The sequence below is a fragment of the Rhopilema esculentum genome, chromosome 18, assembly GCF_057945365.1.
Source record: "Rhopilema esculentum isolate cy_ngs chromosome 18, ASM5794536v1, whole genome shotgun sequence".
NCBI classification, from domain to species: domain Eukaryota; kingdom Metazoa; phylum Cnidaria; class Scyphozoa; order Rhizostomeae; family Rhizostomatidae; genus Rhopilema; species Rhopilema esculentum.
Window position 1 is genome coordinate 3,208,634 of NC_142832.1, and position 24,617 is coordinate 3,233,250.

The 24,617-nt window shown below is 37.1% G+C and overlaps 1 protein-coding gene across 1 annotated transcript; it reads right to left on the reverse strand.

Annotated features, from left to right (window-relative positions):
- Positions 1-1,613: 1,613 nt before the first annotated feature.
- LOC135696653 (uncharacterized) lies at positions 1,614-24,448 on the reverse strand. The gene is made up of 20 exons (XM_065216121.2): positions 24,321-24,448; positions 23,563-23,738; positions 21,558-21,980; positions 20,241-20,831; positions 18,671-19,262; positions 17,470-17,666; positions 16,498-16,739; positions 14,648-14,963; positions 13,764-14,072; positions 12,401-12,550; positions 11,435-11,677; positions 9,832-10,241; positions 7,885-8,161; positions 7,321-7,499; positions 5,994-6,279; positions 4,635-5,060; positions 3,838-4,023; positions 3,298-3,366; positions 2,570-2,799; positions 1,614-1,889 (listed from the first exon to the last, which is right to left on the reverse strand). Exons 2-20 carry the CDS (start codon positions 23,723-23,725, stop codon positions 1,773-1,775), a joined length of 5,406 nt encoding a protein of 1,801 aa, XP_065072193.2. The 5' UTR covers positions 23,726-23,738; positions 24,321-24,448; the 3' UTR covers positions 1,614-1,772.
- Positions 24,449-24,617: the final 169 nt, after the last annotated feature.

The following is a 24,617-nucleotide window of genomic DNA, read 5'->3' on the forward strand; positions in this document are numbered from 1 at the left end:
GAGCTAAGTGCAAGATCGTTTATTTATTCGTAAACTATGATTAATAAACTCTAAAAATTTAAGTTAGCAAAACGAAGTCCTCTTAAATGGATGCCTCCATTACCAAGCAGATATGACCTTACAACGATGCAGCCATTTTAATTACCGGACAGACCTTCTTTTTAAAATATATTTTTCATTTAATCTCCAAATCAACCTCGCCATTTTTTAAATGGCAATTTTTACTTAACTATAAATCTTTTCTTCTGATTTAAAAATTCTTGAGCCTATGGAGTCTCGTTATGTGCATCTTTATAAATTTTCACTTGTAAATTCACCACAAACCCCCTGAAAAGAGCTAGCGAGTTCAGCAAAAATTGCCAGGGGCAGCCTAGTCTCCTATATTGATGAGGTTTTAAAGAGGTTTAATGGAGCATAGAAACACGTTCATTTTAGTAACAAGCAGAAGGGGGAGAGTTGAATTTCTTGTATTATTCTGTGAGCTTTCGAAACGCTACCTGGGATCGTTAGTATACTGGCAAGTGGCAATGAATGCGCCAGCAATCAATTTCCTGGAAACATACTACAATATCTATTGTCCGATTTTAGGAGCTAAGATGAAGATCTACCTCAATATTGTGAGTCCAGATGTGCTTTTTGCATTGCTTGTCATGGAATGTAGACTTTAAGATGATAGAAAGTTTGAAAACCTAAGTCGGATTTGGTAGCAAAAATCGCTCCGAGTGAAAATCGCTAATCATGTTCATATTTTTAACTTTATTGTTGTCGTCAAAGATCAATGTCAGGCGTACCAGCATCAGAGAAACGCGCATGCGAACAGTTTCTGGCACTTTCATCGAATCTGAAGTCAAAAATTCAGTACAAAGAAGTTGCGATTTTTGCAAAACGAGATCACAAATAGAACTGGTGTATCAAGAAAGTAACGGTCAAGATTGCCTATTTGCTTTTTTATGCTATAGATCTTAATCATATTTGGAGAATTATGCCAAATTTCGTCAAATCAAAGCCTTTATTGGTACAAAATTTCTTCAGAAATAAAAAACCCAAGCGTTCAGCGTATTAACACCAAAGTCATGGAAAATATTCCTATATGGAAGATACAAATATCAAAATAACGAACATATTCTCTACTTGATGGCAGTGATCTTCATTTCCCAGCGGTCATTTATTTTCATTCTCAGTAACAAAGGTATTTTGAAAACTTTCGAGGACTTTTGGGCAGACAAACCAGCGTTTAAAGGCAATCTGTCTCGTTGTGGATTGGTTAACGAGAACAATAGCTGGAACAATAGCCTAAACACGGTTCCAGCGCTCCGCCATATTCTTTACAATGCGATAAATTAAAGGAAAGACTGGAAACAATGAAAAATCCCTTTGTTCTTATAATCAATCAACGTTGTGACAGATTGCCTTTAAATAGTAGTAAATAAGTAACACCGCAACGCGACGAGAATAAACAACGACAAACACACATAGAAATCAGTAATGGCTTGTATTTCGCCACGGCATACGAGGCTTCATCAGAGCAAAAGTAAACGGACTAAAAATATGATGGTCCAATCTTTAGATGTTATGATTGAGATAAAAACGACAAAAAACTCCAACATCACTATCAATATTTTCTTGTTCTTGAATGCAAAAACTAGTCAATAAATGACAGAATTTGTAATTGTTGCTTATAACGCAATTAACATATTTTTCACCCACTTTGGGTTTAAATTCTTTTGAAAATAGTTTTTCCCATGTTCCTCCACTTGCTACTGTTGGTTTTCCTACTGGCAATTTCCAAGGGATCGCTTGACACCCATTACATTCGCCTTAAGCTGTCTCACGTTGTCATGGAAAATGACAGGGTCATTTTCGTTGCTGTTCACCAAAGAGATAAGATCCTGAAGGAAGAAAAAGTTCTGCCTATTAGTTGAAAATATAGGCATAAGTAGGAATATATAAGGCTGTAAGAAAAATTATTGTGTATTTGGCTTTTGAATGCTTTTGGACTTCTATATTTTCAGAATAATAGAATTGACATTCTATCGTCTAAATGAGTCTAGGCATCTTCATGAAAAGTTTTATAATTTGAGCAAAAATTACACTAATGCTACCAGATGCAGTTGAGCCTCTCTATACTTCATGCAAATGATGATTTTTCTTAGTGCTGCAAGGACTGCCATAACAAATTGACAGAGAGAAGCAAATGACTCAAGTTACGTCAACTACGAAAATTAAGCCACCAATTGTCACCAGCATCTTTTACGATTTCGTTGTTACTTTATATTGAGGAGAATTTAAAGGCAGTTGGGGTTTTTTTCTTCGCAAAAATTTTGCTTTTGAAGCCCCTTTTATGAAAAATATGACTGGATGATACATTTAAGACTTAATGGCAGTGAGTAAAAGTTTCTCTATTTCAGGGGAGCATGTGACATACAGCCAAAGCTTTTATTTTGTTATGTACTTGTGGCCATTACAAGCAAAAAGACAACAAAATAGGCGTCTATATTTGGTGATGTCTGTTTGTAGTGTTGACTCATGCCAGTACAAATGATATATATGAAGAAGTTTCTCTACAAACCCTCTTGATTCCTTTCAGCTCATTTACGGCTTCATTGAGGTACTGCTTGGGGATGTTAGATCTCTTGTAAGCTGCTTCACCAATGGCATGGAGCTCGTTCACATAACCGTTGAAGTCAGTGTTCTTCTCTTTTTGCAAGATATGATTAATCTGGCTTCTATATACTGGCAAGGCAATGTTTTGCTGGTCAGACATTATCCTCTCGGCCTTGGCTTCCCATTTATCCAAACCTTTAGGAAGCAAATATGTTCTTGGTAGCAAAACATTCAAACTTTTTGAGAAAGCAAAATTGAAAAATTTGAAGCCTAATATATAGCCAATGAAAACCAATATTTTTCATATAACCTCTTTTGAATTCCAATAGATATTTTTTGGCAAGTATCTAGCGCATCTCTTTCGGACACAAATTACCAATAAGTTTAGCACGAGCACAAACTAACTTTTGTGCCTTACTTTAGAAACTGAGGGGCTTTCGGTTGTTAGTGGTAAGCATTCATACAAATATTTAAGATACAGTCAAGTTTTACAAGATATTCACTATTCATTTCTTTAGTAATTTATTATGTTTACTACGGTTTACATTTGTTTAATACGGTTTTCTAGGGTTTACTACGATAAATCAGGGTTTCTTTCGATTTTGCGGCTACAGCTAAGCAAGGATAGGATTTTTTCCAAGATGCTCCATTAAATTACAAAATAACTGCTTAAATATTCAAGAAAACAAATACCTTCCTGTGCTTCATTGTACCAGTGGTAAAGATCTTCACGCTCTTCGTGTGTCATATTATGAGCCATCTCTATACAAAATCAAAGAACAATTCTGTCATCTCGCCCATTATATTTACAAGGTGTATAGATCAGTGACCTGTCAAAGATTCTTACCTGAAATGATTGACAGGAGAGGAAGTTTTTGACTTAGGATATAACGATTCAGCTTATTTGATTGGTTCATCCCAGATTGCAAGTGTTTCTGGGTGTAATCAATACAGGGAGCAAATGCTGTGCAGATTTCTTTTGAAACATTAGCAAACGAACATTGAAATATTCACAAGTATAAATGATGTATGGGTGTTCTCTTCGGGACATCCCAATCCGGGGAGCACCGTGTTCTCTAATTCTCTTCTTGGATAAAGTTTGCCTTCATACCTGTGCCACTCCAACTTAAAAATGATTTCTACGTCAATGGATTGCTTGTTAAGATTCAACAAAAAGCAAAAGGGAGGAAATATATATCAATCACAATATAATATTCAGGGATATGATCATACCAGTTTCGCGAACCTTGTTTCCAAGGTTTTGCACTTGGAGTTGCAAAGATCTCTTTGTTGCTCGATAGCCGCCTCCTGCTTGTTTCAAAGAGCTGGCTGTTGCTGCGAGGCCTTCAGCGATGTCTGAGTATTTATTCATGACCTTCTTCAACTGAATGCAAGGTGACGATGCATGCTTTTCCCAATCTAAAAGAAATTTCGTAACAAATTAACGGAGCTTTAAATGCGGTGTTTATCGCATATTTTTTCATTAGTAATTTTAGTATTAAGGCCTTCCTAAAATGCTGAATGAAAGGCATCGGGCATCGGGGAATGGCCTGAATGAAGGTAAAGGTACGAGGTTCCCTTTTCAATTGATTATTGTAGGAATGTGATTGAAATCTATTTAGGAATGCTAGTAATTTGCATATAGAATTTTGTTCATTATCACATGACAATTGTCGTCGTCGATTCTGAGATCGAATAAGGAAAATTCTTGCCTTTTCGGGAAAATCTTTGTCCATGGGGTTATAGGGTGCCCGAAAAACTGGCTTTGTTGGCACAAATTGGGCAAAGGTAAGAGTTAGTCGGCGAAGCTGAGAATCCGGTCAGGATAATCCGATCAACCTCGTGTCATACACGTTGAGGAGTTTTTTGGCTGCATTAATTAATCACAGGTCACCTAGGTCAGGGAACGCTCTCAGGCAAGACCCCTAGAAAAATTGCTACAGCTAGATAGCTGGTATTCACCATCTAGCTTTTTGTTAAAAGAAAGATCGAATAAGAGGAGACCTAAAGACATCTAATAAAAAACCAGCCTTCGTCCAATGTCCTTTTCTCTGCTGGTACGCCTTCATCCTGATGGGGAGCATGGTCGAAATTCTTTGCATCAAAATCTTGTATCAAAACCCATGGTGCAGAACTTTTGAATGCCTCTACTGTCGCTGCGCCTCTGGTGACAACGGGTGGCAGCCTCTCTGTGGCTAGTTTCCAGTAATAGGCCTCGTCTGCATTTGGGATGTAGTCTCTCTTGCGGCGTCTTCGACTGTCAGCTGTCTCTTTTTTAACATCTTCTTCGATCTTGGTCTCCTCTTTTTTCAGTTCATTCTCGTCTTTTTTCAACTCTTCTTCTTGAGCCTCGATTTTTGGTATTTCTTGGTTCATCTTTTTCAAACCTGGATACTTTTTCTCTGCAGTGTCCTCAGCAACACGGTCCCAGAAAGCCAAATTGATACAAGCCTCCCCTGGGAAAAATAGTTGGAGGAGGTTAGACGTAAAACAACCGAAACCCAGACAACAAGAATTCCTACATATGGAACATGTTCAGTTTGCTAATTTATCAAATAATAAATACCAACAATTTGCATTATAATGAAGGATGCAATAAAAATAGCAACTTGCTAGATTTGCTCCCATGACCTTCCATTAATTTACAAATTCTTATAGTAGAAACTATCAATGAAAAATAAATAGTTAAGAAGCGACTCCTTTCCCCTAAAATACACTGCGGTAAGGCAAAGTTTTATTCTACCAAGAATTACATTCCTGCTACTTCTGGTGACTTAGGTTTTCATTCTTGATTTCCAGTGATGTCTTTGATGTCGCGGAGTAACTGTTTGAAACCAATGGAGCCCGACATCAAAATAGCCCATGAGTGGCAATTTTTTTTAAAAAGAAGCTTAAGGACCTTTTTGAAAAATCTTGATAATGTATCAGGACGAAAATCATACACCAAAACTACAGTTGGTCAGTTTTATTTTTTTCTTTTCAAATCTAGAGATTCTTTTTTTCTTAAAAGAGTTTATATTTTAATTAAGATACGTGTTTAGCAGGACAAACTGTAAAGCAGCCTTTTTATTACTAAATGAAACTGAATATATTTTCCTGGATAAGTTTTCAAAAGAATGAAACAAAATAGAAACGGATCAAATGTGGGATAGTTCTCTGCTTCTTTATATGGAATGATTTTTGCCAGCACATTTGGGCCAAAACAAGTGGAAAACAAGAGTCAAAAGATGAAATAGACTGTTTTCATGGTAGAAGCATATGTGGACCAAGTTATTATTAAAATAATATGGGTAAGCTGTCATTCTAAGACTCTGATTGGCAGAAAAGTGATATAAAGGTGGCACCCAACATGGCTTTAAGTTTAAGTAAATGCAGAAGAATACTTATACCTTCATAGTCAATTTCGAAGCCAAGAATCATGCATTTGAGCGTTATACCAGCACATGCATTAAAATCGTTATCAAGACTGGCCGAAATCTTCAGTTCATCTAACTTGAAAAGATTTTCCCCCATCCAATTGATACCTGCATTAAGTATCTGAGCACCTACTGCAACAATTTGTCGAATATTTTCCAAAAATTTTTGGGCAAATGCGACAAGACCTTCTGCCAATGAAACAAATCCTTGGCCAACTTTGATAAGTCCTTTTCCAATTTCACTGAGTCCCATCATTATCTGAAAAACAATGCATACTTTATCATAAAAATAATGCTTGTATAAAAATAAGCAATTTCTTCTACAACCTGTACTCACACTATCCTTATATTGAGATTTTGCTTGAAATTTGGGCCATAATCAAGACGAGCTAAGCCTTTTATGTCATTTTGTTGGACTATCTTGAATATCTGTAAATTTCCAATATTTCTAGTTTGGCTGAAAAAGTGATGCTTAATTTTCGGAACTAAAATAACGGAAAACGGTTATGTATATAGGTTTGTGAAAAAAGGGATCTATTTTTTGCAATTCTACTTTTGAAAATAATTATAAAAAAAATTATGGAGGAAAGGGAAATAGTTGGCTTAGTTTGCAGTGATCTCTTAAACTATATCACACTGATTCTGGGTCGCAGAATGATTAGACGCTTTCTCATTAACGTTTTGTGGAATAGATGTCTTTGCAAAAAAATATCGACCTTAATGTTAAATCCTTGCTTGGTGTTCTGAAGCTGTTGATTACACTTAACTTCTTACATTTGCTTCACATAACACGTACTTAATTACACCTGCTTCGCATAACTAATAACTTACTATGATGTATTAAAGCCACTGTTCTGTGCTACTTGTGCTTTTTGATACTGTTTTGAAATTGAAATGCTGACGTCACTACTACAGCAAAAGCCTGATATCTCAACTGCCTAATAATTTTTCTATTCTTTCTCTACATATTTAATTACTAAGGCCACATTGATAACTCGAAATTCTAGTAGTAAGAAAAAGCATTTGGTGGTATTACAGGGCAGCATTTGCCGACGAAGACATTATGAAGAAAAATTTAGGTATTATTTCACCTATAATAGTAATTTTACTTCTAAATTAAGGATTTCAAGGCCAATTGAAGATTTATCGACCAACTTATGACGAATAAGGGGGGGGGTCACACCCCAGACACCCTCGCTAGCTACGCCCCTGTATCTATAGTTTCAGAATCTTCGTACAAATAGTTCTTCAGTATAACGCTATATGAGCTTTTCACACAATCAAGAAATTAAAGCGATACCTTGATACCAGTCTGTTCAGCCCAAGCAACAAATTTGTTTCCAAATTTCCTGATTTCACAGCCAGCAATGCAGATGACATTAGCCACCTTCCATTTACAGGGATTCCACTTCGGACAACCAACCCACCAATGAAATATTTTGAAACATTCAGGTTCCCAGTCCAAGAATGGAACACAGACTTATAAAAAGAGGATTTGTGTTATAAGCTTGTTTCAAGATTTTTGCAAAGATTGCATGCCAAGAAATGTTTAAAACAACTTAATCTTCTGTTTTATGACATCCTTATTGAATACGATAAAGGTCATTTTTATAAAAAGTTCGCTAATCAATCCAGATCAAAATTTCCAACTTGAATAAAAGGTTGATTTACTTTTGTAATGTGGTATAATATAGCCAATGTTCGAGAACCGAAACTTTTTTGTTTCACAATTTTCGAGGGTAAGCTAAATTTTTTGGATTAATGAAACTACAGTTTATCAAAGATTGGCCTGGACAGGGATAGTTGTGAGGAAGATAAGGTGATGTTGACTGTATTAACAAACACCCGATGTAAGAAGATATACCTTCGCCACATTCAGCTTTACAATCCGTTGCAAACTTCTTCTTTTCTTCCTCGATTTCGTCAGACCTCCTTTTAAGTCTTGCTTTATAGTCGTCAATTGACCTCCTCCAACCATCCATTTTACTTTGAGCGTGAGACAAAGAGTCTTGGGCTTGTTGGACCCTTTCTTGGGCGTACCTCAGTTTTTGATCAGCATAATCCGCAGCTTTTTTTATATATGCCTTGCATGTTTGAGCAAACTCTTTTAAATGAAGATCGATCTTCACCTGTAGCTCGAACTAAAAAGAAGAAAACAATTGAAATGATTAAACTCAAATTTGAGAGGATATCCAATGTTATAGGATATCAAACATTTAAGGACAAATTGTAAGGAAATTTCTGGCTCTTCGTAGCCTTGGATAATAACAATAATACTATTGTACCATTTAATAAACCTATAGTTAAATCAATATTATGAGTTTATAAGTAATTCTCATAGATAAACTTCTCCAACGATGAACTACTTTGAAGAGTAAATCTTCTAAATACAGTAAAACGAAATTAATTGACCAAATATAAGAAACACATTCTTACTCTTACTCAAAGATTTAGTCCCCTTTTTTATACAGCCAGTGACTTTCGTTTATATCATCGTAGCAGAAACATTCACACTCAAAATTCAGATGTGGTCAGAGGGTACGATATATATTCTTGCTGCTTAGAAAAAATAATTACACGAAATGCCAAAAATTTCGGACAGTAGGAGCGTCCGAGATTTTGCACTATAGAGAAACCAAATCAAAATTTTCACTACTTGATGATAAAATGTCTGGCTCAAAATCTTTTAAGCATATAAAGGGAACGTGTTGTAAAAACTGGCTGCAACGTTAAATCTTTAAATTTAATTCATTTAGCATTAAAAACAGTCTCCATCATCCTTTATAATAAATATATATCGTATTCTGTCATACATATATCGTTATCTTCGCTTTGTTTATCACTTTTTTATCAGGCACAACGGAGCGGGGGGCTGGGGGGCTTTAGCTCCCCACTTCTTGCCACAATTGCGAAAAATTCGCCAATGAATCACCAGTCAACTCTTTTTCTATTCTGTTTTAGCCCTCCCCCACTTTGTTTAGACCAGCCACTTTTCTCAATGCTCCGTGGGGCGTCCGTAATAGAGGCGGTTGCTTTTCTATTTCGCCCAATATTTACTTTACTGAAGGTTGCAAGGTGGGCAAGATACCTTCTCATCTGCTACGATTAACTTTGCGGCAATCGTAAGATGATTTAGACAGCTTTAGAAATAGGAGGCATAGTTCTCGTTGAGAGAATGGCAATTTTTTTAATGAAGACTCCTTCGAACGCTTGTGACTTTTGCTGTTGTATCAAGGAAGTATAGATTTAAGTGCAATTTGGTCCTCATAAGGTGCAATTTGCTGTGTTTTTAATACTTTTTTAACTTCGGAAAATTCGTTTATAAACTTCTGAAATTTTCCGTCAGAAAAGATATTGCCGAAATTTACTCATATTTTAGGCATTTGATGTTCCCTTTTCTTTTAAAATAAAAAATTTCACGACATTTAACATGAAGTACTGATAGGTGAGAAACATTGTTCCAAAAGTTTAGTCACGTTTTGCCACCCTTGCTAAACTTCGCTCAACTTCACTAAACAAATGTTGAGTGAAATGTTTAGTGAAATGTTTAGTCGTTTTGCCAGTGCTTTAGCACCATCCTCTGACTATGAGCGCAGTACACTTCAGATCCAATATAGTAACTAACAAACTAGATTATGTCAATCATCAATACTTACTGTCAATCATCAATACTTACTGTCAATCATCAATACTTACTGTCAATCATAAATACTTACTGTCAATCATCAATACTTATTGTCAATCATCAATACTTACTGTCAATCATCAATACTTACTGTCAATCACCAATACAGAGGAAAAACGAACTTACTTTGAAGTTCAAAGCCGCTAAATTGCCCCAGGCAGCGTCCAAAAGTAGTTTTCCTTGAAGCACACCCCAGAAATTTCCTTCCAACTGGACCTTGAAGGCCGTGTCTGATATATCAATATCGGCCATGCTTTGTATTCCAAATAAAGATATATATCCTCTGATCAGAACAGTCAGTGAGGAAGGTGTTATGTTGATGAGCGCCTTCGGACCATTCTTGGTGTCGTCTCTGCTTCTTCGTAAAACAATAAGTCCTCCAGCCCAATCGATTGGTGACATTTCTATGTCAACAAATAGTCTTTCTGGGGGGTTGACAGCTATCTCCGCAGAAAGTTTGAGTCCAAGGAAATTTATAGTACCTTTCAGGTATAGTCCAGGCTGAATAACGATATCCAAGGCTTCAATTTCTTTCCCTTTGAGATAAGATCAATGTTTTTTAGGTACTGTATCTGGAGCATGGGACAAGGAGCGAGGGGCATGGGAAAAGGGACAATGAGACAGATCGCCCAGGGCCCTGTGCTAAAAGAGGCCGTTGCAGAGCGCAATGAAGTCTTCCGTTTTGTTTTAAATAAATAAACTAATATTTTGATGTTTTTTAAAGTGGATAGTCAAATTCAAATGAAAACAGGGTTTATCGAGTTGTCTGAAGCATCCTGGGGTTTAACTTAAGTTGCTACAAGAGGTTAATGACGTCATCAAGTGAGCCATTCATCCCAGATAGTTCAATTAATTTCACTTTGGCCAACAGCACTATTGACCTGTTTTGGTTTGGTTTAGAGAGGGGGAAGGGATATTTGAAAAGCATCCTTACAGCCAGCTGCAGAAACATAGTTATTGATTGTCTTGTTACTCGCATGTCCTTAGGAAGCAAGGATTTTGCAGATCTTAAGGCCGGTTTCCACTTGATTCGCTCTGGTCGCGCGACTTAGCGAAATCGAATCAATAAATCAGCGAATCGGCGAACGCGAGCAGTCGCCCAGTAGTTCAAATGAGTTGAACTACTAAGCGAATGGTCGCGCATTCGCAGCGAATGAGGAAGTTTAATTTGCGCATGCCCCAATGTGCATTCGCTCAGTCGCGCGACCAGCGCGAATAAAGTGGAAACCCGTCTTTAAAAAGCATCCAAGACTTTAAAATAACTATTGCAACTCAACAAAGAATTTTGTTTATACATTGTAAGTATTAGACCTCTACGTATCTCAAGAGCCTGTGTTTAAAGGTATTAAACTTCTACTTAAACTACAAACTACTCTAACTTTTGAAAAAGTTGCTCCTTGCATTCCAAGTAAATAGATCATAAATCTACCCTGCAAAGGGACAGGTGGACTCTCGAGCATCTATAGGACAGGTCAAAATAGCGAGTGCAAATAGTATCCATCATAAACATGCAGTTAATTGGTCAGAAGATCCTTACTCCTTGTAAATAGAAATACTCAGAGAGACAAATGTGTCTCTCATCTTAATAGCAAAGAGGAAAAGATAGAAGAAGCAATTACAAAAGTGAAATAAAAGTTTATCACTATCTTATCACTATTTAGTGCGTTCCAACTGTTTTAAGCAGAAAAATGCAAGGAGCTCCAAAAAAGAATGGTAAAATCAGCCTTACCTCTCGAACTGTAGGCGACAGTCAACCCATCTGGAAATCCGCTCTCAGCGACGAATTTTGGCATTGTTGGTGACCCAAGCTCAAAAGCTTTCAAAAAGCTTTCCAATGTAAAGGAACTAAGAGATGCATAGATGTAGTTATCAGTTGGTCTGTTTGGATCGATACCGAAATATGCAGAAACTTTGATAGCATGGTCATTCGTCCCATCCCTTATGTTTCCGATCCAAACTTCTCCTCCAAATTCTAAATGCAAAGCAAATGAAAGGCAAGTGAAAGAAAATTATAAAAGAGATACTTTGATTTAACTTTGAACTTCACACTAAAGACATAAGGTTGAGTAATCGCACACAAATCAGTCAATACAGCACTTTCATCTGTAACCAGACTGAAAAAGGGACACATGCTTTTATATGTGCTCCTTCTTTTGAGTAATGCTAAATAACGAACAGGGAACAGCAGGTTTAGTGACACTCTCATTAGTACGAGTAAAAATTCTATGACCATAGCTAAAAAACTATCTAGTCATAGCTACATTGCGAATCAACAGGATTAATTTCTTGAAAAATTTAGGTTTTAATCTAATAAAGATACAAGCCTGACTGTGGCAAACTTTGACCGTTTAAAGCAGACTTGAGGTCTTGCATTGTTTAACAGTTTTTTGGTTTGAAAAATTTATCAATTACTTTAGGTTAAGATTAAAGAGCCTTCTATTGGTCTCCTTTTAAGATGCTAAAAAGAAACATCAAACATCATTATGCACTAGACTTGTTTTTCCTTTAACGAATTCTCTCTTACGTCATCAGCCCCAGACCCCTTCAGACTTGGTAGGGAACCTAGGATATCAATCCAAATGGTATTGCAGGCGAGGTCATTAAACATTCCTATGCTGCTTTGGGTCTTAATGCACCTGAAATAAAAATACTTCAAGGTGTTCCAAAAAGTTTAAAATAGATGCCATATACATACCAAAGGATGGTAATGGAACACCAACTGAAATTCCAATCGCAAGATGAAGATTTCCAAACGCAAGATACTGAAAGTCGAAAGGCTTTCTCCATATGTCAAGCATGTTAAACTCGAGGTTCAGTTTTCCTGTAAGACTTACTTCAATTGCTCCTGAAAAAGAACGATAATCTGCTTGAAGCATGTAGTTTTATAAACATACAGCAAGAATGTATTTTTCTTGGGATTGAAAATGATTTTCTACAATGGTAAAAGCATAGGCAGCCTTTCCACTAGCCCGGGTTAAAAGTTATCCGTTTTTTAAGTGAGTCAATGGAAACGGCATTTTCTTCGACCCGTTTTTAATCCGTTTTTGATCGTTCCCATTATGCCGGGTTAAAATGTATTCAGGGTGAAAAGTTGTAAGAGAAATCAGTATTTGCATCAATAATCCTTCAACTTTCATCGTTGTAGGCCAATGGAAGCAACATCGATGTCGAGGATTTTGTTTTTTTATTTTTGGCGCCATCTCAATTCCTAAACGTTGCTGTTGTTGCAAGTGGGTCAGAAGTAATCCGGGTTAAAACTGACCCACTCTGAGACCCGTTTTCAAACTTATCCGTTTTTCAAATGGGTTAGTGGGAACACGACGCAGAAACGGATAACTTTTAACCCGTTTTTGTTTTAACCCGGGCTAGTGGAAGGGCTGCCATTGATATTTGAAAATGCAGGATCTTCGGGGGACCTTGGGACCAGACAGATCAGATTGGTATTTGGTCGGAATCTATCAAAATACAAGAAAACCATGAAATTAACAGATTCCAATTCATTTGAAATCTATTGTAAGTACGAATAGGTTTTATACGCATAGAGAGATCTACGGCTCTAGTTATCTCTAGATGAGAGTTAAATCAGAGCAAAATAATTAAGATTTTTGTAGATTGGTCTTCGAACATGAGCTTCAGACATATCGCTAAATCCAGCATCTTCGATAACTGTCAGTCCTTAAAATATTAGTTTTGACCAAGAAGTGTTAGTAAACTAATTTTAAAATGTTAGTAGATCAGTGTGCTAGTAGCGTAAGAAACGGGGACGGGTTCAAATGGAAATCTGGCGAGTAATAAATCGGTCGTTGACTTCCGAGTCAAATTTATTTTGAGGCGACAAAAGAAGAACCTTCGCGCAAAATAAGTACGAGGCAGATTGATTCTCAGACAAAGAAGATCGAGGCTACAGAAGTAATGTTTAAAACAATGTGGAGATTATGAAAAAAGAAGAAAGCATATGAATGTTAGGGTAAGGTAAGAAAGAGGCTAAAGAACTCACTCTCAGAAATTGAGCAAGGTTAGCAGAATATCTAAAAACAATAGAGATCTCGCTGGCTTACCTGTAAACTGGAGCTGACTTGTTCCTAAGATATCTGGATCGGCCCAGTACATTCCACATTCTAACTTGACAGAGGAATCTAAACCACTGAAGGAGATTTCCAACGAAATTGATTGCATATTCAGTTTTCCTTCAATGAGCGGTATAGTTCCTGCAAAACTAGCCTTAAAGTCAAAACCACCGTCGTGGATTCTACCAGCTATTTCAATGGTTGCATCACGTCCGACTTTCTCTCCAAGCCACATACATAAAGCGTCGCCTTTGCAGCCTGTGTCTTGTGGTATGTTGAAAATACCAACAAATGTTACACCTAAAATGCAGAACCACCATGTTTAAAAATAACGCAGAACCTAAAAAGCAGAACCACCATGTTAGAAATATCAACAGAAATATTGTGTGAACCCTTACTATTTCTATGACGAAAGACGAGATGCGTTTCAAATACTTTGGAAATAATTTGCATGTATTGGAAAAATTTCTTCATGTACAAAGGTCTATTGTAGGATTTAAAAATTTAACAGGCAGGAAAAGTGGCAAATATGGGCGCATATAAAATTAAAGGGAAAAAACTGCAATTCTCTTGTTACACCCAAACAAACTTTGTCGTGATTGCTAAATTGCTATTGCTAAGTTTCATCAATGTTTTTAAGTTTTCTCCAAGTTTAATTTGTAATACCTACAAAATATGAGAAATACTAAAGACAATTTTCAACCTATCATTTATTTTTCTTTTCATAGGCCTTTCCCGTGTCTTAATGCTTTAAGCACGATAAAGAATAAGAAATATTTTGTTCACGGTTTGAGAAAAATCTCATGTTAAAGCAATCATTTCTAAGGGCCGTCTCCTGCGTAAAGGCAGACAATGCGTTTCAAATGGCAATTCACCTTGGTTAATTTCTTGAGAGCTTAGGAAAGGTAATCTGAAACCCTCCTCTGTTTTCTCTTCATCGTCATCGTCACCGCCACCCTCTTCATCTTCCTCTTGATCCCCTTGGCCTGTGCTTCCGGTAGTTCCGGTGCTTCCGGTGCTTCCGGTGCTTCCGGTAGTTCCGGTGCTTCCGGTGCTTCCGGTGCTTCCGGTGGTTCCGGTGCTTCCGGTGCTTCCAGTTCGTCCTGTATCTGATCCTCCTCTGGTTCGAGATCTGCGATTGCCCTCACGATTTTGCTGTTTCGCCGCTCTTCTAGAGCGTTTCAGGAGTGTCTGCAAAATGAATTAATAACAAGTCAGAGAAACGCGTATATGAACAAATCACTGATGATGTCAAAGTTAAAAGTCTTGGAAAGCTTCCACTTTACGAAGCAGCAAGCCTTACAACATACGCAGTAGGGGAATGGGTCTATAGATAGGGGGCTCAGGGAGGCTGACCACCTTCTTGCGAATACCGAGTAGAAACCCATTTATATTCTAGCTTTGATTTCTAGAGAAGATTGGGAAATTATGATGATAACATGGGCTCCGACGCAGGTTGGAAAGCGAGGGGGCCAAGAGCAAGTGTAACAATCATAACAAAATTTTTTTAAAAAAAGCTCTATTGTTTTGCAAAAAAGTGAGGGGGCTATGGCCCCCCAGTTCCCCCTTCGTCGGAGGCCCTGGATAAGATTGTGGAATTATTACAGTATTGTAAGATTGTAGCGTAAGTACATTTCAAGATGAATACTATTAATTGCTAAACCCGGCTTTTTAACAAGAAACAAGAGACACTTTAAGCAACAAAAAGAAGAAATCTATTGCTTGATAACACTTATAAGAAATTCTGAAAGAAAGGTCGGCTAGATTTGGCATTGAAAGTCATATCCTGTTTGAAGTAATCTAAAGTCATTGAAATGGAGGTGGGGGTTCAGGTATTGGAACAGATTTCATATTTAACTCACTCCAATGCAAATAAAACAATTTAACCACTTATTTATAGTAAAGCAAGTGCTACGTTCAATAGAGTTTTTTTTTTTTTTATATTCTCATAAAATTTTACAAAACAGACAACTACAAGACGATACCACAGGGAGCATGGAAATACATAGCAACCCTGTGGCCATTACATTAAACATATTTGATTCAAATTAAGGTTGCATTAAATGTTGCAAATTACATGTTACAGATTACTAATAATTAAAGACATTTACAATTTGGATGTTAAAACAAAAACAAGGACAAACTACATTGACGAAACAAAACAAGAACAATGAAAGACAAATTACATAGGAGAGAAGATTTATAAAACTACTTAATGAAACCTTTCATATGAAATCAATAGAGTTCTCAAGTGTGACGTCACCAAAAAAACTATTTTTAGAATTTTCGAATTTTGACCACATAACATGAAAGAGCACCATAAAATAACCCAAATATATGCAAAATCAGTTAAATTTGTCAAAAATCCGGTGAGCTATGGCCAACAGAAGAATTGAAGTTTGCTAACAGATTACTGTTATTTTTGCTCAGTTCATAAAGTTATGAACTGAGACCAAACTACAGAGGTCAAATGGGGCCAGAGCTTTTGCTCATCTGGTCATTTCTCAGCCATTTCATAATACCTTTATTTGATTTTGCAGATTTAGAGGTATTTTATGATGCTCTTTCAGGTTATGGGAAAAAATTCCAGAAATTTTAAAAATAGATTTTTGTGACGTCATCACTTGATAACTCTATTGTAGAATTCATTTGCACCACTCCGTATAGATCTGCGTATAATCGAAAACGAAATGAAAACTATGAGAAATAGGTATTTGGACTTTACCTGGGAGTAGTAGTTGAAGCGCCTTATAGGCTTAAGAGGCATGCCTGTGTCAACATGTCTACGCTCACGATGTTTCACGGCCTTTCCTTTGGCCTTTGCAGCTGCCTTGTGTTTCTTTGAAGAGCCTGAACTTGTAGATCCAATTTCTTTGTCAGCATTGCCAATGTCGTTGCTTGCTTTCTTCCCTTCCGCGGGCTTATCTTCTGGTTCCACTGTAGCATCTGCGTTGCTACATATCAAAACTAGAGGAAAAAACGACGTTAAAGGGGACAAAGAATGGGTAGAGAAATTCAAACGATGCTTTGATTGCTTACACACCTTACTTACATATCAAGCTGACTACTGCTGAATTCTGAAAGAAGAAGAGACACGGAACTCCTTCGCCCTCTAAAAATCTAGGCAGAGTAGAGTGTTTATGACAGCAAGGCACAAAAGAAACAAAAATGTGTAGGAATACTATGCAGCAAACAACAAGAACATCTATCAGAGATACAGTAAACTAAGTTAATAAGTGCATACCTCCAGGCAACAGTTCAAGGTTAATAGAAAATAGAAAATAGTCTTGCGATTGACTTCCTACCAGAGGTGTAGTGATAGGGGACCTAGCCCTCTTGTTCACGCCTGCTTCCTAGAACCGTACTTCATAGACGCTCCAATCAGTCATTCGCGGATCTATTGCATAACTTTTTACGTTCTTGTAGAAACAGTGTTTTCGAAAGTAATTATAGATATAATAAGAGCTTTCAAACGACTATGGTGGTACTAGATTATGTATCGGCTTTGAAAACATTTGAAGCTTCCTAAAACAGCAATACACAGCGTGTACCCTAATGCCACTGTAAGTCTGGGGTATTCGCCCCAATGAGCCTGCTCCTCGAAGAACATAATTGTTCTGATGGACCATGCTAAATCTTGAGGATGAAACAGCACAAATTAGTATAAATATTTAGACTTAAAAACAGCAGAACATACTTGCTACCATCTCTGAAAACCAAGCTGCCTTGAAGAAGCCTTTACCGACAACTCTCTCTATCAATTTATCGAGCCGTATTCCCTCAATAACAAGACCAAGTGCCATTCCAATCTGTGGTTCCCCCCTGCTTCGTTTCCAGATGACCCCTTCGATTGAAGCTCCGTCCCAGCCCCAAAGAATCGGTTTGCCTGATATTCTGTGAAAGAAAATATTTTTCAGCACTGTGGTGTAATATTAGAGCCAGAATGAATTCTGGCGTCGATTCCTTTAAGTTTTCGAACTTCATATTGTCATATAGTGCATATTGCAAAAACAGCATACAAATTTGTAGCCGGACTAATGTTTAGATGGTAAATCCTCATCCGAGGTAAACAATTTTTATATCAAGGAATTTTGTGAAATGTCCCGGACGAGGCCGTTGATTAAAACAATGTATTCTTCCTTGACAATTCAATTCAATTCAATTCAATATTCGTAGAATACAGCTAGACTCGGCTAGGTCAGTCAAACCACCAACAGATTCATTCTAGGTAAAAGCGTTTCAGAAAAAATTGTTGCTAATATACATAAAGGAAACAAACCACTCGTAAAGGAAAACTTTGTTGCGTAGATGATGTTATACCTTTGATTGAAGCCTTCAACAGATATGTGAAAAATTTTTTTTCTTAATGTTCTACCCTTTTGATTAATTTTCAACGAAGCAGCGAGAGAAGAACGATACACCCATCCAATACCTTGAGGCGGGGATAAAAAAATTGCTTGAGGATCATTTAGGGGTCAGCATCTCCAGCCCCTCAATGGCTCCGGCTTTGAATATTTTGACTCGCACTGGAATATTTGCGTTATCTCTTAAAAGAAATCTTTACATGAATAACAGAAAATATTTAAGGATAAGCAGCAGATCAGGTACACCGAGCCTAAACTCTTTGAAATGAAACACAGGCAATTTATTCTTACAAAGGTACTTTCTTGTAGAATTTCAAGCTGAGAACAAAAAGAGTAGATATGTACATAAATGAGTATCTGAGGCCCGAAGCTTTATATCAAAGTTTTTTATCTAATGTCTACAGAAATTATTCTTGTTTTTTGGACTTCTGAAAGATGTGGATCATAATCCATGATTTTTAGGCTGTAGGTTCGTTCAGTTCTAGGTGTGGAAAGAGTTTCTGGACAGAATCATATCGTTTGAGAAAATCATACCTAAGTCTTGCATCATCTCCAAATGTTTTGACAAGTTTGAAATCAGAAATACCAAAGTTTTCTAATGAGCCAAGAAGCTTCAGAAATCTCAGAAATCCAGTTTCACCAACAAGAGCTTCAATTTCGTTCGCTTTTAAGCTTGCAATATATGCAGCAAGCATGTAATCACTCCCTTGCTTTTCAATGGTTAGCGCAACTGCAATTGTTCCAACAGTTATAGTCGTTGCGGCGTTCAACGTAATTGGTTCGCCTTTTTTCCATTCAACACTCAAGTCCAAATCTGCTATCGAAATTTTGCCCCCTAAGAACTCATGCGGGCCATGGACAGTAACGGTTATTTTGGCGTAGTTCTTGCCACCAAAGGTGATTTCTTTGATGTTGATAGGTCCATCTGGTCTTTTGAAAATTTGAACCGGTAATTCTGCAGTGATTTGTGGGTCTAAGCACTTCAGCATTGACTGTAGATCAGACTTAAATTGTTCTGGAAAATCGAAGCCTAGCCCACCTGCTGTTATTGAAATAGTAAGAGGAAGAATGTCTGGGATATCGCCTTCAATTTTAGCAGCCGCGCTGCAATTCTTCTTCATATTGTCTAAAAAAAATCAAATTCACATGATTGCGTGACATATGCTAATATATTAGGCTACTATTAGGAAATATCTACGTGAAATAAGTGATATTCAGTAATATCTGCAATTGATATATTTGATTATAAGGTGATATCAGCTACATTTTTTGTGTGGTTTCTGTTAAGTGATTGGGTGACATGATTAGGTGACATCTGCTATGTCGTTCAGTTACATCTGCTGAGTTATAAGGTGATATCAGCTACGATATTGGGTGATATATGCTAATTGATTGGGTTGCATGATTAGGTGATATCAGCTACGATATTGGGTGATATATGCTAATTGATTGGGTTGCATGATTAGGTGATATCAGCTACGATATTGGGTGATATATGCTAATTGATTGGGTTGCATGATTAGGTGATATCAGCTACGATATTGGGTGATATATGCTAATTGATTGGGTTGCATGATTAGGTGATATCAGCTACGATATTGGGTGATATATGCTAATTGATTGGGTTGCATGATTAGGTGATATCAGCTACGATATTGGGTGATATATGCTAATTGATTGGGTTGCATGATTAGGTGATATCAGCTACGATATTGGGTGATATATGCTAATTGATTGGGTTGCATGATTAGGTGATATCTGCAACATCATTGGGTGATATCTGCTAATTGATTGGGTTGCATGATTAGGTGATATCTGCAACATTATTGGGTGATATCTGCTACGTGATTGTACGATATTTGCTATGCGATTGTGTGAAATCTGCAACCTGTTTGAACGATATCTGCAACATAATAGGGTGATATATGCTACAGTACTAGGCGATTTTTGCTACCTTGTTCTTTGATGTCCTCTAAATGATTGGGTGATATCTGGTGCGTGTTTGGATGATATCTGCAACATGATTGGGTGGACCTACTTTGTTCATCATGACAGTATTCAGATAGAAGTGTATAAAAAAATTAATTGAATAACAATCTCAAACCTTTCACAGGTATTTTGACTCTAACGTTGACTCCTTTCGGTATCATTTTAGTAGCAGTGGGTGTTATGAAGGCTGAGAGCAAATTATCGATGCTCTCACCAGCCGTCGCTATATCCTCCTTCGACAGCATGATAATACAGTCTCTTTCAATCCTTCCCAGTAGTCCAAAATCACTAATGAAGTCATGTTGATCGATGAGGTTTTCTAAAGCTTCTCCGATGTTGTGCACATCCCGTATATCGATAGCAAGAGCAGCCTTGGTAACCTCGCCAGCGTTTCGTGTTAAAACCAAATAGACGTCTCCGGATTTAAAAGCTCTGGAATGGGAAACGCTAGCTTTTGCAACCATTTGGTATGTTTCATCAGGTTTCAAAATACCATCAATGGATGCCCCAGCAAAAGTTATTCCTTCAAGTTTTGTGCTATCAAAGGCAATGTCGTTGAATTTGAAGAAATCCATCGTGATACCAAACAAACCCATCAGGTCAGCCATTGCGACACTAGCGATGCTCCATTTCATCTTCATCGTCGATTTTGTTAGATCTTTATCAATACGCACGTTCATTGAGTGGGAAGAGATACCGATTACTCCTGAATGGAATGAAGAGGGAATATCTAAAGTCATACCTACTCAAGCAAGTAACTGTGTGAAGTGACAAGTGGTCCTTAATGACTATTTTTAGGTATCAAAATCTATAGCTAAAGCTTCATGATAGTACGAATACCTTTGAAACAAACTTGTTGTTCATAATACAGACATTTCCTTTATTGGGGAGGTGTCAGTTATTTGGGAGGCGTCTGTTATTGGGCAGTGTCCTCCATTAGGACGTGTCCGTTATTAGATGGAGTCCGTTATTAGGAGGTGTCAGTTATTTAGGAGGCATCTGTTATTGGATGGTATTCGCTATTGGGAAGTGGCCTCCATTGGGAGGTATTTGCTATTAGAAGTTAATTTTTGTTTTAGGAACATTCGCTTAGATAACGGACATGCATGCTTGAGAACGGGTTCCAGATAGCATCACTCACAAATACTGAAATAATGCTAGTTCCAAATTACAGGGGCATCACTGATTTCCGTTTTTTTGCATAGCAAATGACAAAACACAGCCAATGATATTGAGTTGGTTGAACCAATCAACCAGTCAAACCGTAGTGGATCTAAAGAGCAAATTATCACACTCACCAACTTGTTTTTTGGCAAAGGTGCAGGTTCGAAGACACGAGTGAATAGAGGCCTTGGCCCGAGTATAACCACGCAGGTGTTATAGTAAATAAAACCCTTGAAAAGAGTCTGGCATGTCTGACGAGCAAGCTTACCTTTAGCATGCAGACTCCAGTCCTTAAAGGCTGCAACTGGCTTGTCGGCATGAAAGCCGAGCTCCAACTCTCCGTTGCTGATGAGAATTTCCCTCTCGGTAATTGACCATGTGTCTTTTGCTTTTGCCTTGATCTTGGCAAACTTCTGTTTGTTTATGAAAATTTCTTCAACGTTAAAACTTTCCGGCAAAATAAATTTTTCAGTTGATGTGTGAATATTGACCGAAGGAAATAACTTAGGAAAAACGATATTCAAAGATGGCACAGTACATCCACCAGCTTCCTTGACTGTCAGTTTAGCCCCTTCACTATCCACATTCACTTCAACATTGCAAAACCCTGCAATGGTATAGACTTTCTTTCCAGTCGATTCTGATGTTACTTTTGACCAACTGTCGGGTAAAGCGTTTCTTTTGCTCGCCCCTAGAACAAACAAACAAATTTGACTTCAGCAGTCGTAGGTACTATTTATAACGTTATCTAAAAATCGTTATAAACGAAGAAAATATTTTTATGCAGTTGAACCTCGTCAAGCAGAACCTCAGAGATGGGTAAACAGATGGCCTGACGTAGCCACGTCTCACTCATCCGGAGTACAACTTTAGTTCTGAATTAGATAGGAACATTTAAAGGGATTGAAAATCAGTCCGACTTAGTGATAGTCCGAGTCATCGGCAGAGGCGGCGCCAACTCCCGGAAAATGGGTAGAACTGGCGCTCTAGAGGAACAAACGATAGAATTCTTGGGGCCATGCCCTTTTCAAAAGTAGGATATCTGTTTAAACTAAGACAATGTAAGGGACCACAAGTCAACCCCGTTACAACAACGCTTCTTAACACAGTAAAATTTTGAATCGAGGAAGGTTTATAGAAAGATCATAGAAAGCTTTTGAAAAAAGGTGGAAAAAAGATTTCCTAATATGAACAAATGATTTTTATTGTCTATCACCTTACACCCCCCCCCCCCCCACCCATACTTTCTAAACGGATTTCTACAAATTAAAAAATCGACTTGGCGATCATCCGGGAGGACACATTTTCCTCGTGGCACCGCCTTTGGTCACCCGGGTTGGACTTAAGGGGATTCAACTGCGCGTTAGAAATATTCTGAGGAGCTTGGCCATAAGTGCGTGCAATGCTGTCAAGAGCAAAATACCCTAATCACCAGATGCATATGTGCAAATCACCAGGTAGAAAATGAAAATGATTATCCCTCTTTAAAACTTATATTTCTTCTTATGCTTATAACTTTCACTTTTTATAAGAGAATCATTCTATTTCTTTTTCATTTTAATTTCAAATATCTATCAGGTTACAAATTCAGTAATAAATAACTGTTGCACAAATTGAATTTGGGAAATAAAGGAAAGCCTAAGTTACAGAAAGTTGTATTTAATGTACAATGCTTAGATGAAATTTTTCAAAATATACTAGTGGGATCAAGAAATCATAACTAAATTCAAATATACTTCTTGGCTAAATTCTCTCTTTGAATATTTACAAATGGTTATGTGAGAAGAAATTGTTTCGTAATAAGAGGATCTTAGATTCATCCCCATTCTGCTATACGCTGGAGAGTTTCAAAAACAGGCAAAAACAGGCAAAAATAGGCAAAAATTAAAAAAACGTCCCATTCTCGCGTGACCTCTACGGTTCTGCCGTACGTTGAGACATTATGCAAGCTAGCATGGTTAAGAAATGGAATCTTATAATACATCTTCCTAACTTTCGTCTATCACGACACTCTTATACACATGCTGGTGTAAAATAACATTAAAAAAATTGGCTTTGCGTATACCAGCATAAAACAAGGCTTATTGACAGTTTTTTCATATTGACAGGTTCAAACAACTTGTCTTCAAAAAAAGCAGCCAGAAAAGAGCCTGATGAAACAGCAACAGATTTCATTGTTGTCGAATTCGAGAAACTACCACAATTTCAATAACTTCATTGGGTTAAATATTATGTGTTAATAAAAGACGTTTCAAAGAATTAGATAAACTCACCTTCCAAGCCCCGGCGCATGCCATTGGCGTTAGGTTCCAAGAGCCAGAATGGTGTTAGGCCCAGCATGTCGTGAAATCCATCAGACGGTATCAGGCTATCATCTTCAAATGCCAAACATATCGTGAGACACAAAGTTGCGACTAAAATCCGAAGAAGATCCATCTTGCGAATCGATCTGCGAATTGAAATAAAGATATTAATATAAGAAAAACTATGTTGAATTCAGTTTTGTATTTCAATGTAAACTCTTGAAACAACCGTTTGAATGAAGCTAAATTCTTCAAGTAATTTTTTTTACTTTGTAACTCACTATTTCATAGCAAATAATAACAGTTCATTGAATAAAAATTAATAGTTTAATGTAATTTGATAAATCCACATTTCTGGAAAGTATCCCTGATTTATGGATTTCACTAACTTGGCACTTTGCTTTATCTTTTTAAAGATATATCTTATTTGCTTTGTCAATTCACAAAGAAGAGTTGTCGTCACGATTCTCTTGTCTAATCTTGTGTGAGAGAAAACTCAATTAATACATCACTAATATATTTCAAGCTCTTTATAAATCTATAACCAATAATGAACTCAAGGTTACATTCTACGAATTGATAAACATAAATACTTTTCAGATTCAATATATTTTACGTTATCAGATATAACTTCCTTTGATATGAAACAATTATCGATAACGATAACCAAAACAGAACATAGACAAGAAATATCAAAGAAAAAAGTCTCAAAATGTAACCAGTCTTACCTTCTCTCAAAGAAAACTAAACAACTGATTCATTTGCTCTGCTGAAGAAATAATCGACACAACTATTTAAGTGTCCGTCTCGCAAAACTGACTCCGGTACACTTTCTTATATTGCCTGAGATTTGTGATTCCACGAAGCAAAAACCGGTAGGGTCAACTTAGATACAAATTACAGCTTTGAAATTCTAAACATTCAACAGGGGGTGAACGTAGCTGCAAACCGTTCACACTCTCCTTCATTTAACCACAAAGGCTTAACAATTTGATGTAAAAAAGTATAAATTTGAAGAGTGCAAT

What these genes read in the sequence shown, in the direction of transcription:
- LOC135696653 (XM_065216121.2), bottom strand. Translation starts at nt 23,725, where the DNA reads ATGGATCTTCTTCGGATTTTAGTCGCAACTTTGTGTCTCACGATATGT. An exon ending in CTCTCAAGAAATTAACCAAG is followed by an intron (nt 14,073 to 14,647) that starts GTGAATTGCCAT and finishes TCTGCATTTTAG; the next exon opens with GTGTAACATTTGTTGGTATT. An exon ending in CTGAACAGACTGGTATCAAG is followed by an intron (nt 6,280 to 7,320) that starts GTATCGCTTTAA and finishes ATTGTTTTTCAG; the next exon opens with ATAATGATGGGACTCAGTGA.